We start from the raw sequence: 16,978 nt of genomic DNA, 5'->3' as shown, positions 1-16,978 counted from the left end.
GGAACTGCATGCCTGTTCTCTATCTCTGTGTCCCATCCCTACTGCTTCCTACCAACAAGCTCACCTTGGCATACTCAGGTTACTGCATGTGTGTCTTAAACATTTCCCTCTTCCAGTGTGGTTACCTGCAGGCTGTACAACATCAGTAAGCCTGGGTTCTGCAACGAGCCGGAGCACCCAGGTCGCGAGAGAACTTTGGGTAAGCCCAGTTTCTGATTATCCCTTGTTTCTCTTCCCTGTCCCACCAGTGTTCCATCCCACAGCTACCCTAGACCATCTTGCCTTCACATGGCTCCCCGAGGGAACATGCCAGCTCATGCCCTGTCCAGATGGCCCTGAGCCATCTACCCTTCCTGCATAAGCTACTGTTTATTGTGGAAAGTTGCAAAGGTGGGGGAGGGCGTCAGTGCAGGCTCAAATCATCTCTTGGTGATTCAAAGACAGTTTGCCCCGAGTTGATGGCAACCAGCTCTGACCACTCCAACTAGTTATTTTACTTTGCTTCCCTGTCCTCTGCCATGTCAGGCTCTGTCCTCCCTTTAGACCTATATGAATATCAAAAAGAATCAGGATGTGAGATCATCATACAGTTAAACAGTTTTGGAAACATTTATTTTAATCTCAAAACAATTTTTAGATATTTACATTACTTTCGATAAGCACAAAAGTGACACCGACAGGTTTAGTAAAAAATGGGGGTAAAACTGTGTACCAACCTCTGGAGTGTTGAGGTAAAGCTCCCTAACAAAATGCACAAGTCGGTACAACGATTAGGTGAAACATAACTAAAGAGAGTGCTACCCGAGGCTGCTATTCAGTCCAGGTATATCTAATAGACAGTGTACACAACACTATATACAAACATACAAAAGGGGTTAAACAGTTGTGTCACAGATCATCGACACTGTAGTGTTTCGGCCACACAGGGCTTGATTTGAGCACATTATTATGGTGGCCTTCATCAGGAGAGACGTGTGGAGTAGTTCTGTCCGTGGATGTTATCTGTGGGTGAGAGGATAACTGTGAGGGTCTCAGAAAATTAGTGTCTAAATTGAAGTTACTTAATAACGGCTAAATGGTGCCTGGGGTACACACATTCCTGTGTATTTAAAGTACAGCTTACCGTCAACTGGCAGTAAGGCGGTGTATCAGTGCTTAAGAGTCCCTCGTATCAGCATAAGGGACTGTAGTGTAATCAATACACTGTGGCTAGTTGACCTGGAATGCCCGTATCAAGGATTTCAGGATGCACTGGGCTAATTATTTGCCTTACGAGTACTCAGATCTGTGTGAGGGAAGACAAAACACATCTGTGTGTCATTTCCCAAAACAGACTGGGGTTGCGACACAGTATGGTGACCTGCGGTGTTTTAAAACAAGAGTGCTGTAAGTTGGAGGAAAAGGCCTCCAAAGAGCGTAACAATACTGTAAAAAGCGCTTATGGTCTTGGATAAACTAAAAAGGACACGTGGCAGTGTGTTCCATGGCAAGTAATAATGCCAAGTGACTAGTACGCTGTGCCAAAGTGGCGCGTGTCAGCGTAGCATGGCTGTGCACCATGAGGTAATGGTCTAACTAAGATAGTGCTACCGGGCGTGCTCAGTGTGGTCTGGCGTGGTCATGCTAACTGGAGAGGCCAAACCCAGGGGGTTACAGATGAACCCGTGTGTCCATGGTGGGCGTCTGTATGGAGAGTAGTGAAGTGCAGCACACAGGCATATTGGTGGACACTAGTGTGAACATCTCTTACTGGCGTGAACACTGCCAGGATCTCGCTGCAGTCACGGCATGTCATGGCATGTCAGAAGGAACAAGTTACTTACCTGTAACTGTTGTTCTCCAGCATGGGTCTGGCATGGATTCACATGCTCATGAATATTCCCCGTCGTCAGGCTGGGAATCCTCGGTAAAGAAAAAACCAGTATCAGTTTCGTTTCTGATCTGTCTTTCGTAGTAATAACCAATCACTGGTCTCTGCGTCATACTGACCACAGCCAATGACTGCCCTCTACCTAAGCACCGCCTCTGGCAGCCATCTTCAGATTTGGAAGCATGTGAAGTGGCAGTATGACCAAGTGAAGAGCCGCAGAGGGGTAGGCGGGAGGGTTCGCATGTGAATCCATGCCAGACCCATGCTGGAGAACAACAGTTACAGGTAAGTAACTTGTTCCTTCTCCAGCATGGGGTCTGGCATGGATTCACATGCTCATGAATAAAGAATACATAGCAGTACACACATGCACAACCACGGGAGGTGGCAAAGGCTCAACATTAAGCATCACATCAACTCAACATTAAGCATCTTACCTCCTCACCAGGCTCACCTCAGGCGAACAGGTTGCGCAGCACTGCTTGGCCGACCCTGGACTCCTCCCTGGAATCCCGGTCGACGCAGTAGAATTTCGTGAAGGTGTGCGTCGACCTCCACGTAGCAGCCCTGCATATGTCCAGCAGGGGCACACCAGATAGGAACGCCGTGGTAGCTGCGATCGCTCTGGTGGAATGGGCTCTCGGACGGCCAGGCAGCGGTCGGTTTGCCAACCGGTGACAGTACATGATACAGCCGGAGAGCCATCTGGAGATGGAAGCCTTCGAGAGAGCCTTCCCCTGATTGACAGGTCCAAAGTTCACAAAGAGTTGTGACGTCTTCCGAAAACCTTTCGTGCGGTCCACGTAGAACTTCAGCGCTCTAGCTACATCCAGCGAGTGCAAAGTCCTCTCAGCCGGCGACGAAGGCGACGGGAAGAGCACAGGTAACACCAAGGGTTCGTTGAGATGAAAGTCCGACGGTACCTTGGGCATGAAGGAGGGGTGCGTCCTGAGCACTACCCTCGTGTCGTGGAAAGTCAAGTACGGGGCCTTGCAGGAAAGGGCCTGGATCTCTCCCACTCGTCGTGCGGAGGTGATGGCCACGAGAAAAGCTGTTTTCCACGATAGAAACTTCAACGGGGCCGAGTGCAGAGGCTCGAACGGAGGTCCCATGAGTTTGGTCAGCACCACGTTGAGCTCCCACGCCGGGGCCGGAGCCTTCACCGGCGGGAACGATCTGAACAGTCCCTTCATGAACTCTTTCACCAGACGATGAGACCACAAGGACGTCCGGCCCGTGGTTCTGGTGTATCGGGAGATCGCAGCAAGATGAATCTTGATGGACGCGTGTGCCAGACCAGCTTTGGCCAGCGTCAGCAGGTACGGCAGCACTTGGGGAGCCGTAATCCGTAGAGGGTTAATCTTCTGTGCGTGGCACCAGACAGAGAACCTCTTCCATTTGTGTCCGTAGCATTTAAGAGTCGAGGACGCCCTGGCCTTTGCAAGAACCTCTCTGCAATCGGCCGGTATGTCGTATCCTCCAAACTCTAGCGCTGCAGGAGCCAGGCCTGCAAGTTCAGCGACTTCGGGTCGTGGTGGAGGATGGCGCCTCCTTCCCTGGAGAGTAGATCCGCGTCCGCCGGCAGCTTGATTGGCGGGGACGCCGACAAGTCCAGAAGGTCCGGGAACCATATCTGCCTCGGCCACGCAGGTGCGACGAGGATCATCCTGCACCGTGACCTCTTGAGCTGGTTGACGAGCCGGATTAGCAGAGGCAAGGGAGGGAACGCGTAGAGGAACAGGCCCTCCCAGGGGAACGAGAAAGCATCGCCCATGCTCCTCGTCTGGGGAAACCTGCTGGCGAACCTCCGGCACTTGGTGTTCGTCGCCGTCGCGAACAGGTCGATCTGGGGTGTGCCCCACCGTCGGAAGAGGCGATCCACCAGATCCTGCCGTAGTTCCCACTCGTGGCACGAGCGCAGCTCCCTGCTGAGTGAGTCGGCGATGGTGTTTTTTATCCCTGCCAGATGAAACGGCACCAGAAGAATCCCTTGGGCGACGGCCCAATGCCACAGGTCCTGCGCCTCCTTGGACAGCGCTGGGGACCTGGTTCCGCCCTGTTTCCTGATGTAAAACATGGTGGTGGTGTTGTCGGTGAAGATCCTCACCACCTTGCCCTTGAGGGACGGAAGGAAGGACCTGAGGGCCCAAAACACTGCACGGAGCTCCAGGACGTTGATATGCAGGGACTTCTCCGTCGGGAGCCAGAGTCCCCTTGCGTGCAGATTTTCGGTGTGCGCTCCCCACCCTTCTAGGGAGGCATCCGTGGTCACAGTCATCTGGTGGGCTGGGGTCTGGAAGTCCATGCCCGCCGTCAGATGCGCGCGGGTGCCCCACCACCGTATCGCTCGTCGGAAACTCTCGTCGAGCTTGATCCTTTCCTCGAAGCTGCCCGTCGTCTGGATCCAGCGCACATCCAGGAACTCTTGCAACGGGCGCATCCGGAGCCTGCACATGGGAATGAGGTAGATGCAGGAAGACATCATCCCGAGGAGGGACTTGATGGACCTCACCTTGGCCGCGTCGGCCACCAACATCCGTTGCACCTTGCCCAAGATGGTCCTGGTCCTCTCCTCCGACGGGGAGGCCAGAAGGGACACTGTGTCGAGCCTCGCTCCCAGAAACAGTGCGACTTGCGCGGGCACCAGGTGGGATTTGGCGTAGTTCACGGAGAATCCCAGGTCCGTGAGGAGTTGGACGGTCCTTGCCGTGTGGACCACGGCGAGCTCCCTCGTCTTGGCGCGGATGAGCCAGTCGTCCAGGTAGGGGTAGACGTGAATCCCCTCGCGGCGCAGCTGCGCCGCCACCGGTGCGAGGCACTTGGTGAAAACCCTGGGTGCCGACCGCAGTCCGAAGGGAAGGGCTTTGAACTGGTAATGACGCCCTTGGACCACGAATCTGAGGAATTTTCGGTGCCCCTTTAGGATGGGAATGTGGAAGTAGGCATCCTCCAAATCCAACGACGATAGGAAGTCTCCTTCCTCCAGCTGACCCAGGACGTGCTGGAGGGTGACCATCCGGAACTTCTGCGCCTTGATGAACTTGTTCAGGCGTCGCAGGTCCAGGATGGGGCGCCATCCTCCCGTCTTCTTCTTCACGAGGAAGTAACGCGAGTAGACTCCGGAGCCCCGAAGCCTCTTTGGGACGAGTTCGATGGCGCCCTTTCTGAGCATCGCCTTTACCTCCAGGAGAAGTTGAGGGACGTGAAGTTCTTTCCTGGCCACGGGGGGGACGCGCGGGCACCTTCTTTGAAACTCGAGCGCGTGGCCCCGGGCCAGGGCGTCCAGCACCCAACGGTCGGTGGAGATGGACTCCCACACGCTGACGAAGCCCGCCAGCCGGCCTCCCACCGGGGTGCTTCGGTGGGGGCCCGACCCCACGGCCGGTTCAATCCTGCTTGGACGCGGCCTTGCCGCCTTGGCCTCCTTGGCGACGACGGCGGGGGCCGCCAGACTTGCCTCGTCCTCTGTAGGCCTCTTGCGACGACGAGCGGGCCGCTTGACGGTAGGAAGCGAAACCGCCGCCGGAACCTTTGGAGGCGCCCTTGCCTCCGCCGCTCCGAAAGGGCGTCCGCCGTTGCTGCAGTACTCCAAGGGCCCGGGCCGTCTCAGTATCCGCCTTGATGGCCTGAAGGGAATCGTCCACTGTCTTCCCAAACAGGTTGTTCCCGTCGAAGGGCATGTCCAGGACCCTGGTCTGGACGTCCTGCCGAAAGTCCGTAGCCTTGAGCCATCCGCGACGTCGAAGGCAAACGCCGTTGCCCATCTGGCGGAACCCAGTGTCGGCGATGTCCGTCGCCACGGTGATGGCGTGGTCCGAGGCCACCTCACCTTCCTGCAGGATCTCAAGGGCCTCCGCCCTCTTGTCGTCCGGCAGAAAATCCAGCAGGGGAGCTATCTTGTACCAGAGTTCCCTGTCGTAGCGGGCCACGATAGCCAAGGCGTTGGCCGCTTTAATCGTCGTCGCCGCCGACGAGATGACTCTGCGTCCCATGGCATCCAATTTCTTTCCCTCGCCGTCCGGCGGGGAAGTCGACGTGGAGGCCGGACCCCCCCCCGCTTTCTTCCTGGCTGCCGCGGAGACGACGGAGTCCGGGGTAGGCTGCGCCCGGAGGCATAGGGGGGCCGAGTCCGGGACCCGGTACTTTTTCTCGTACCGGTCTCTTTTCGCTGGCGTCGTGGAAGGGTTCTTGAGGAGGGAAAGGCCCTCATCCCAAATGTCGTCCAACAGAGGCACTGCGAGGACCGTCTTCCTCTTGGTCTCGCGCCGTTGGTAAAGGAAGCCTTCCTTTTTCTTCTCCTCAGGGCAGAGTTGAAAAAGCTCGGATGCCCTGGCGATCATTGAGTGGAACGATCCAATCTCGTCGGGCGGAGAAGCCCTGGTGGGAGGCGACGACGGAAAATCCTCGTCGTATGCCTCGTCGTCCGTACCCGTCGCTGCCGTGTCAGTCCCCGTATCATCCCCTCGGGTGGACGGGGAGGAGGGCTGGACGGGGCGCGACGGTTGAAAAGGAGGCGGTGGATGGATCCTTCTTTTCTTGGTAGGGGGAACACCAGAAGGTCCCGGTTCTGGATCCCCCGACGGGAGAGGTTCCTCCGTCGGTAACGGTAGTCTCGTCCTTATCTCGGAGCATAAGGACTGTATAGCCAACAAAATGGCCGCTGAGTTGTCTTGCGGCGCTGGCAGAGGGGAATCCGACGGGCGAGCAGGGGCCCCGTCGGTATCCTCGACGATGTCGTCGTCGTCACCTGCGTCGGGGCCCATTCCGACGGGCTGGTCTTGTTCCACGCCTAGGCCGTGGCTTAAGACCTCGATCAGTTCCTCTTCTGAGGTTGAGGCCGAATCTACGACGACGCCCTGCCCCCCCTTCTTCCCCACGGAGGGTTTCACGGGGGTCCTATCGATGGGCACGAAAGAAGACTCCCTCCGAGGAGGCAGGGAGATTCTGGGCCCCGAGGCCGCCACCACTGGTGCAGCCTCCACAGGCTGGGCCAGGGCCGCCGCGACCGTTTCGATAGAGGGCTTGGTCGAATGGATCAAGGCCTTCACCACCTTAGGTGCGCTCACCGCCTTATCCTTGAGGGAGGGGGCACTGCCACGCTCCTCCTCTGCCTTAGAGCTCGACCGGGGTCTCTCCAGGAGCTTCGCCGGGTGCTCGGCCTTCCTCTCACCCGACCCAGAGCGTTGGCTCGTGGTTGATGGTGCCGGGGAGGGTGCGCCCTGCCTGGCGCCCGTAGAGCCCGACCGTTCGGCGCTCCCGGTGCCAGCAGACTCGCGGTGCTTGGCCTTATGTTGGGCCCCCGTCGCCGGGGCGCCCTCAAAGGTCTTAGAAGACCGCTCAGATTTCTTCTTCTTCTCGCCAGACGGGCTCTTACCCTCCAGCCAGCTGGCGAGACGTTGATGGCGGTCCTTCATGGTCCGTTCCGACATGTTGCCGCAAAACGCACAGTCCTTCTCCACGTGCGTCTTGTCCCCATGAAGGCAGTAAAGGCAGAAAGAGTGTTCGTCCTCCTTGAAGACGTTCTGCAGCTGGCATCCAGGGCAGGCCCTGAACAGCTTTCCGGGCGTCGAGCTTCCCTTCTCCTGGGCCATCTCCGAGACCGGGCCTGAGAAGCTTCTGGAGTCCTCCGAAGTGTAGCTCGACGAAATCTTCACCCTTGAGGGGCACAGATGAATCCGACACGGGTCCCCGTTGATCGGATGTAGGATCGGTGGAGCTTGAGTCTCTTTTGACCGAAAGAATCGAAGTTTTTGAGAAAAAGCGCGAAAAAATAGCACTAACGCTCGAGAGCAATAGCACGAGGATCCCAACACATGAACGTGCGGTAAAAATCTGAAGATGGCTGCCAGAGGCGGTGCTTAGGTAGAGGGCAGTCATTGGCTGTGGTCAGTATGACGCAGAGACCAGTGATTGGTTATTACTACGAAAGACAGATCAGAAACGAAACTGATACTGGTTTTTTCTTTACCGAGGATTCCCAGCCTGACGACGGGGAATATGCATGAGCATGTGAATCCATGCCAGACCCCATGCTGGAGAATGATGGTTGGCGTGGAGATTGAGAAGATAACTCTTGCTAAAGCCACGCCCACTGGATTCCTGACTTGTGGACCAATGAGGTGGTGGGTGTGCGCGTAAAAGGATGTCAGTCACTGCTGTGGAAACTGAAACTGCGTGGGATTGGCTGTAGGTTACTCTATGGCAATGGGTTATAGAAACGTCCCGCCCCACAGGGGCAAGGGCCAATCAGGGAGGGGGTGTGCGCAGGCCAGTTGGCCGTTAATCAAAAGTGAAACCATTAAGGATGGTGGCGCTGGAGTACCGAGGGTTTTGCAGCGTGGCCATGCATCCTGAGAGATGTGGTCGGATGCGATGCCACCGCATTTCATGACTGTACAAGTGATGTGGTATATAAACACAAGTAACTACATGAGTATAAGAGCTGTGATCTGGCGTGTGCAATTCACGATTCTACATGTAATGGGGTGTTTAAACAGATGCAAATACATGATTATAAAAGCTGTAATTTGGCACGTACAATTGCAGAAGCGAATGGATATATTGACAGTTTTTTGATGAGCAAGTGGAACAAACATATTCTTGCGTGTCTTTTGGTACAATGGGCACACCCCACATGGAAAAACAACATGGTGCATCTTCAAAACCGTACAGCAGAGCGTGTGGGTACCACATGGTACATCTGAATAACCATAATATGATTATGGAGATGGGGTAACTCTATGTAAGCACGTTGTGAGAGGCATGTGGCAAGTGCTATCAGAGTAATGTGAGTGTTAATAATGCTATGCCATCATACATTCACTATAAAGGAACACCATTGTTCTAAATCAGGTGCCTCAACAGGAATGGTTTTAACTTGCTAGAATTAGTCCCAAAAATGCTTCCACTAAACTGTGATATTGAGCCAATTTTTCACTGTGTCCAGTTTATGGACCCATTTCTGTTCCAATCTAGTGAGGGCTAGGTTGATATATCCTCCTCGTTTCTGTGGAAGTAGTTGCTGAAGAATTGTCTATGAGAACTGTTCATGCGTGTGTCCCTTTTTGATGAAGTGCTCCACAAGTGGTCTGTCTTGTATGGCGTTTTTATGCATGACCTATGTTCATTTAGCCTCTGTTTGATTGGCCTGATCGTTTTTCCAATGTATATGAGGTCACATGGACATCTGATGATGTAAATGACATGTTTACTGGTTTATAGTCACTATTTCGAATAACATTTGGTTGAAAGTGAAAATGTTGAAAAAAAAATGTAAAAAAAAATGTCGAATGTCTTTTTAGTTTGTTTTTTCTTCGAAATGGGGGTGGCTTCCCCCTCCAAGCCCCCTTTTTAATTTTTTTTCTGTTTGTACCCTTTTTTTTACTTGTAAAAACATGTAAATAAAAAAATAAAGCATTCAAAATCTTTTTTTTCCAACATCATTTTTTCGACATTTTTGTCATTCGACCAATGTTTTCGACATTTTGACTGGACACCATGTTTACTTTCACAGTTCGTGTGGTTTTTCATTGTCCGGTTGAAATCCTTGAAGCTGAAAGTTTTGCTGGTCTCAGTGTATCGGCAAGCAACGCAATGGCCGTAACTGTAGTGTCCCATAAATTCCAAAGTGGTGGTTGTGCTTTTGTGGGTTGAAGGAAAGTATGCACCAAAGCGTCTCTTAGGTTTTTATTTTTTCTGAATGCAAAAAGCGTTTTTTTGCAAAGTCTCCCTTTGTTCTTGATGAGGTGCCAATGGATATTGATTGTTGTCTTTATCAGATTACTCACGGGATTGAAGGTGGTGACACAGACAGTCCTGTCTATGGTGTCCTTGGTTTTGGCCATTAGGCAAACGGTATGTTCCGTGTTGGTTGCTCTTTTCCTGGCCGTCTTTATTGACTTCTTCGGGTAGCCTCTTTCATCAAGACGTATTTGCAATTGTTTTGCATGTTGTTCAAATTTGTCTTTTTCGGTGCAGTTCCTGCGTATACGGAGAAATTGCCCATAGGGAAGGTTATACTTGAGTCCTTGGGGGTGGTAACTGGCAAAATGGAGGAGGCTGTTCCTATCCGCCGGTTTTCTGAAGAGTTCGGTTTTCAGTAGGTTACCCGATCGGTATATTTGCAGGTCTATAAAGTTGATAGATTGAAAATCCTATTCGATGGTGAATTTTATATGTGTGTTTTGTAGATTAAGCCAGAAATGGAATGCTATCAATAGTTCCTTGCTGCCTTGCCAAATGAGGAAAACATCGTCGATGTAGCGACACCATAGTCTGATGTGATCTTTGTAGGGATTGCAGTTGTGATATATGTGATCATCCTGATATTGGACCATTTATAAATTGGCTACATCTGGTGCGAATGTGGCGTCCATGCTCACACCTTTGACCTGTTGGTAAATCTGGTGTTCAAACAGGAAGAAATTCTCTCTGACATTGCCAGGCGGATGCATTCAAGAATAAAGTTAGTTGGTGTGGAGGTGACGTCAGTTCTTCTGTTTAGACAACCAGCGAGTGCTTCTAGTCCTTCTTGTTGTGGAATCGAGGTATATAAAGCCTCTACGTCCATGGTGACCAAGATCGAGTACAATGTCAGATCCAAGGTTTGTAGGATTTTGATGGTGTCTGTGCTGTCCTTGATGTATGATTTCATTTGTCCAATAAAGGGTTTCATGAAGTGGTCAGTATAGAGGGAAAGTGGTTCAAGTAGCGAGTCACAAGCAGAAACAATGGGCCGGCCGGGCGGTCTTGTGGCATATTTGTGTATCTTAGGCAAGATGTAGAAAGCCGGTGTCCTTGGGTGCGTTTTATTGAGAAACTTGCGTTCGTCCTCGCATATCCAGCCCTCGTCCTTTGCATGTCTGCTGAGACTAATAATCTCTTCTTGTAGTCTTTGGGTAGGATCTCTGTTGAGCTTCTTGTAGGATTTGGTGTCTGCTAGAAGCTGCAGGCATTCGTTGTTGTAATCTGTGGTGTTCATTACCACAATCCCACCACCCTAGTCGGCTGGTTTGATCGTAATGCATCTGTCCATGTTCAATGTGCTCAGGGAAGCCCTTTCTTCTTTGCTCAAGTTTTCTTGATAAACGTTTTTTTGTGCAAGTCAAGTAGTAACAGTTTTGGTTACTATTTTCTCAAAGGTATGAAACTCTCCAGGGATGGTGTGCAGAGGTGGCATAAAAGTGGACTTCGGTTTGAGACCCGAGGTGTTTTCTCGTGGTCCTTCTGATTCCTGTAAGATTGTATTTTCAGAGTCCTGTTTCTCCGGTAGGTATATCTCAAAGAAATATTTTGGTCTGAGGGTTCGAAAGAACCTTTTTAGTTCTGCTTCAGTTTTGAAGGTGTCTGCTTTTGTGGCTGGAACGAAGGATAGGCCTCTTTGTAGGAGTGTTTGTTCTGAGTTATTCAATGTTCTTGAAGATAAGTTGAAAATGGGGATCGGTGTCATGGCTGGTTGGAGTACCACTATCTCGTACGCATGTACTGGCCCGTCTGTTGTGGTCTCCTTTTCGGTCTGCCCGTTGTCCTCCCCTCTCAAAAAAGGATGTTGTGGTGGTGGTCCTGTGGTCCTGTTTCCACCTGGGGGGCTTGGGAGGCCGCCACTCGATGAGCCAGAGCTTCCAGAAAAAATGACTATGTGGTTGCGTCAATCATAGTTGTTATGCTGTTGTTGCTGTAGGTCACTGTAGTAGGTGTCTTTCAGATAGGGGTATGTTTTCTCCTCTGCGTAATTTGAAAGATCTTTCCTGAATTTCTGCACCTTCCTATATATTGTGATCTGTTTAAACTTCGCCACTTCTTCTTCAAGTTTTTGTAATTTCATTTTGGCTTCTGTATGGGTGTTTAGTTCATACTCTAGAAATAAGTGGCCCTACAACCACGGGTTGTGCTGAATCAAAAGTCCCTTTATACCTTCCTGCAGTGATCTGGTCCATTGTTTGTTAGTTAAATTTGCATTTTAGTGCATTTGCATAGATCACACAGAGTCCTTGCTGTACTCTTTTAAAGAACTACATTGTAGACCCACAGTTGACCTACTTTAGAAAAAGTAGGAAGACAAAGAAAAACCTAGCAAGCTGTGTGTATTGAGGACATATGCCCCAAGGTAGCGGATCGACCCTGTCGATAATCGCCCATCACCCAAGTTCAAGGGTCCCAGTGAAGAGTACTAATGATGATGGTTTCACCAAAAGGAAAGGCAGTGACATCGTGCATAAAGTAGGCAAAGATCAATGAAGTCATTTCACAGGTTTCCGGATAGGTGGACTGGACACACTGGGAGGGAATAGGGCCAGTCTGTGGCTCTGAAAGTTTAGAAGGGCAAGGGCAGGCTTAGTGTCATCTGAGGCATGGTCTTATGTCTCTTTGGATTTTCTGCAACACTGCTGGCCTCCCACCAGAATAGGAATGCTGAGAAGTGTGCCCTATGGCCAGCTCACCTCAGTCTTTGTAGACCACTGGATGACACCCGTAGGAGGCTATTTTGAAGGCTATCAGCAAATGCACGCACTAATGTTGCAGCTTCAGCCTGAAGGACAAATAAGAGGATGATAAAAGGCCTAATGTTTGTGCCATTGGATTTTCTACAAACCTAACAGAACAATGTTCTTTTCACAGCACCAGTGTCGGCTAATGGTCCTCTTCATCTGTGTGCTCTGCATTGGATCGCCCTTCCAGTTTGGTTTCCACATTTCAGTAGTCAGCTCCCCTTCCAAGGTAAGTGCATGACTTGTGTGGGTAATTATTTGGAGATGGAATTTAGCTAGCACCAGGCAATCCTTTGCCCTCTTTTAACTGGTGGACCATAGAACAACTGGCTGGTCAACCCACATTGTGTCTCTCAATGCTGAGTGACCCTCCTAAAACTCAAGGACCCACATTCTGATAGAAGCTCATTTAGAGCCTGCTGCCATTGGCCAAACCCAGTCTCTGTAGGTGTTGCTATTCTCTGGCTCTTATTGTGCCCAAAAGCTTGTGTGGTAGTCAGTAGAGGGCCTTCTACACAATGCACGTCAGAGAGATGAATGCTAAAAATTCAAGGCCTTTTCCTAGGTTTTCAAGAAATTGCACACATCCTGGGAATGGGACTAGCCTATAGAGCAATACGTTGAGGGCTGTCCCAACATGCTTGTGTGGGCCAGTCTTATGACTTACTGCACTGTGCAGCTGGTAGTTTGACCAATGTTACCAACTAAATGTGCGTTAAAATACACCATTTGCAAACACAGTGGGCCTCATTACAAGCTTGGCGGAGCAGGCTAAAAGCGACTTCTTTCTCCAGTAACAGAACTACGAGTTTGGCCTTAAAGTGGAGGGTTTGCTTCCAGCATAAAGCGGAAAGTACATCCTCCACTTCTACTGCCAAAAATTGACGGATTTACTTCAGCGGAATTACGGCTCATGGTAAGTCCACGGGAAGGAGTGATGGTAACGGTAATTCGACAGATTGGGCCTCAATACGAGGAGGGGGGTAAGAGGTTAACGGCGCTGTTAAAGGTGCCGGAACCGTTAACCCCTTATCGCCCCATTACGAGGTCCACTCGCGGGACCCGCTCAGGACAAGTGGTTTTCCAAAAAAAAGATGTTTATTGCCAGAGCAGAGCATCTTTTAAAAAAAAGCTGGTATCATTGTTTTACAGGAGTTAAAAAGTGTGTTCCAACTTACACTTTGCTTCCCCACTAAAACTAGTCAACCACCCCGCAGAGACGTCGACGATGAAACTAGGCAACCACCAGGTGACAATCTGTCTGTATTAGAGGTATCGTGAACATTCATTAAATTTACCCAAAAGCGTCATAAAAATGTATGAAATAGTTGTCATTTTTTGTACTTTGTGTTTTCCAAAACCTTCAGGAAAATGCTTTTTAAAGGCTGAAACTATCCAAACACCCCATCATACACTGTGTCCACTGTTTCCATACTTCCCATCATGTTATGAAAAAAAAGAAATAAACCTTACTTGATAAAATGATGTTCGCAATGTTTTAAAACTTTCCACATGTAACAAACAACTTCTTTAAAACTGTTCCTATATATATCAACTCTTTTTTGGTATTACCCAAATTGACCTTTTACAATTGACCTTTTGCACAAGTGACATAATTATAGTGGTCCTAACTGACCTTCTGCACAATTGACCTTTATATTATTTCAGTTATTTTATATATGTACTGGGTTGGTTTTGAATTATAAATAATATAAGCAGATTGGGTGGGAGGGTTGCAGGGTGGTTTGGATAGAGTGGAAGGTTGCGGGGGTTTCCCCACATATATGTCCTAATTGACCTTCTAAATTAGGTCAATTCTCCTGAGGTCAGTTGTGAAAAGGTCAATTAGTATACAACCATTTCTTTAACTATAATGTATTGGTACACAATTAAAATAGCCTGCCAAGCGTCATATGTATGCCTCGCCAATGTGAATTCCCTCAAAACAACTAACACCACTGAATTTTAATTTACCATATTGAAGTGGCAAAAAGCCCCCCTAACATTTGCTTACGATATGATATGATATGGCATTTATAACGTGCCTATACACTTATGGGAGACTAGCTCAATTTATAACACAGCGATGTATTGGTTCTTAACCGAACTCCCACTTCTGTACTGGAGCATCACCCATCCAAGCGTGCTGATTTGGCCTTTGGTCTTCCCATATTTGTTATACTTGTTTAAGGGGAAATAGACCCATCCAGAGTTGTTCATTGGATATCCTCTAAAAAACAGATGGATTGGTCAATGGACTGAGTGTTTATAAAATGTACTTGTCTTTAGACAATAGGATTAAAGTCTTAAGGTGCAGGGGAGAAAGAACGGTCCTGGCGCATGGTTCGTGGAAATATGCAAATCAAAAAGAAAAAGTTCCCACAATGGGGAAACTCCCATCAAAGTTCCCACAATGGTGGACCTCCCGTCCCCTGCATACTCTTAATGGCTGGAAACAGCCAAGTACTAAGAAAAGAGTATCAATTGATTCAATTTAAGTTGATATGAACTAAGGTAGTCATTAGGTAAGGCAGCTCAATGTCTACAATAATAATAATATATGATAAGCCATGTATATATAGCAGAAAATAATTTTTAGCTGTCAAGAATTTTTTCTCCACAAGGTTCTATAATCTTCACAAATTCTTTAATAAGATGCCCAACGCATTTCGAGCAAGAATGCTCTTCATCAGGGTTTCATTTTTGTGACGTATAACTGTGGTGTAACAAAGAAAAATAATAATATGTGAATTTCTACATTTATATTAATCATGTACAGTAAAATTAAAAGGTACTCGAAACTTGATAAATCACCTTCATGGTATTGAGGCTCCAGTTGTGTCTAGAACAAGAGTCTATCCTTCGGACGGGGTCCAGGGCAACTCATTCACAGAACTGTAAAGAAATGGAAAGGTACCAGTATAATCATGTTTAAACCGCGCGCGTTCTGTCTTCGTCCTGGATTGATGTACACTACGCCCTGTGTCTCACCTCAACGGGACGTTTGTCCAGTAATCAAGTGGCAAAAGGTAAACTGAGTACGAAGTGTACCATAATAAACTCGAGAGCCAGTTGACGTCTCCCGGGTATTAATGGGAGTGGGGAGTTGAGTTTTCCAATCAGTGTCTACCGAAGTCCAGTTGTGCTGAACCCCGCCTTTTGATTGGTTAAGATCTATCTGGTAGTGTTTGATGCAGTGTTAAGTTGTCAATTATCATGCCAAGCTGTGCATGCTGAACGCCAAAGGAAAGATGAGCAACAACATATATTTGTTCCTGCAGTTTGTTAAAGCCTTCACCAATCAGACCGTTCTTCAGCGATACGGCTCTCCCGCCACTGACGAAACCCTCACGCTGCTGTGGTCCTTAACCGTGTCCATCTTCAGCATTGGAGGGCTGCTGGGAAGTATGGGGTCTGGATCTCTCATCAGAAGATATGGAAAGTGAGTATAACCTAGTGTCCAAAGAAAGGCTGCCACTATTGCAGGGTGTGCCAAACTGAGCACCTGCTGACAGGTTAGTTATCACCTTGTAGTAATGGGTAGCTCTCCATAAGGAATGCCTGCTGATATATTGATGAGTCTGTGATCATATGCAATGCCTGCAATATGCACCGGAGTAACTGGGGATATTACGACAACCATCAGAAGCCATGGTCCTACAGGACTGTGATTATTGCACAGAAGCCCTGAATGCTGATTGATTCACACGATATCAACCTATGGACTGTAGGTGCTAAACACAGGTGCATGGCACCCCATCCCTCCTCCCCCTTCCTAGTACTTATCCATCCGTTGCTTCATCTCATCCAGCCTGCTATTCTTTGCCTGCTTTCACCATCTGCTTGTTACTCCTCTCTTAAGTCTCAAAAGTGAAAAGGGACTTCACTACTGTGGCCGCTGAGAGCCATTTTGACATGCCTGTTTGAAAATAAGACTCAAAGCCTATCACCCAGCCCTGTGGATAAGTGCAAATCACTTTAAGGCCTGTCATATCTGGGCATTACCAGTAGTTAATTCTCCTTAGTGTTACTTGTGCGCCCTTACTTCAGCTCATATTCATAAGTTAAACTTCCTGGCACATACCTACCGGCATTGCCCAGGGGGCGTGGCTGTAATGCTCACGTAACGAGGAATGATTGTGTGCAATAACTGATCATGTGAAATACCAGCTAGTTATGGGGAGTGGTCGTTAATTATGCAAGACCACCTAGCGATGAGGTGTGGTTGCATGCAAAACTAATGCACGCAACATCACCACCGTTTAGTGAGAGCAAAGGTTCCTTGTTATGTCTACTCACAAAGCAAATGTATAACATAATTTCATCATGTAGGATTTCCTTTCACCTAATGAAAGTCACATACATTTGCAGGCTTCAGACCATAGTCCTTCAGATGGATACATTTATTAGTAGCACTGGATCCCTGAAAGAGATAGCAGCCGAATTTCGGCATTTAGAAGCTGTAGAGCAGGGGTCTACAACCTTTGGCTCTCCAGATGTTTTGGACTTCTTATCCCATCAGCCTTAGCCAGCATAATTAATGGTGAGGGATCATGGGAGCCGCAGATTGCATACCCCTGCTGTAGAGGGTGAATGAACAATATCTAATTAAAAAAGCTAT

The 16,978-nt window shown here is 49.2% G+C and overlaps 1 protein-coding gene across 1 annotated transcript in view; it reads left to right on the top strand.

Moving 5' to 3' along the window:
- The window catches only part of LOC138492614 (solute carrier family 2, facilitated glucose transporter member 11-like), a 217,436-nt gene that overhangs the window by 68,171 nt on the left and 132,287 nt on the right, over positions 1-16,978 (top strand). The window contains exons 2-3 of the mRNA XM_069619907.1: positions 12,488-12,586; positions 15,639-15,799. Coding sequence (XP_069476008.1) covers positions 12,488-12,586; positions 15,639-15,799 — 260 coding nt within the window. The remainder of the gene's footprint in view (positions 1-12,487; positions 12,587-15,638; positions 15,800-16,978) is intronic.

The sequence above is a fragment of the Ambystoma mexicanum genome, chromosome 10 (genome assembly GCF_040938575.1).
Source record: "Ambystoma mexicanum isolate Mex_15411 chromosome 10, UKY_AmexF1_1, whole genome shotgun sequence".
In the NCBI taxonomy this organism is placed as follows: Eukaryota; Metazoa; Chordata; class Amphibia; order Caudata; family Ambystomatidae; genus Ambystoma; species Ambystoma mexicanum.
This window is presented reverse-complemented; position numbering and strand designations above follow the sequence as displayed.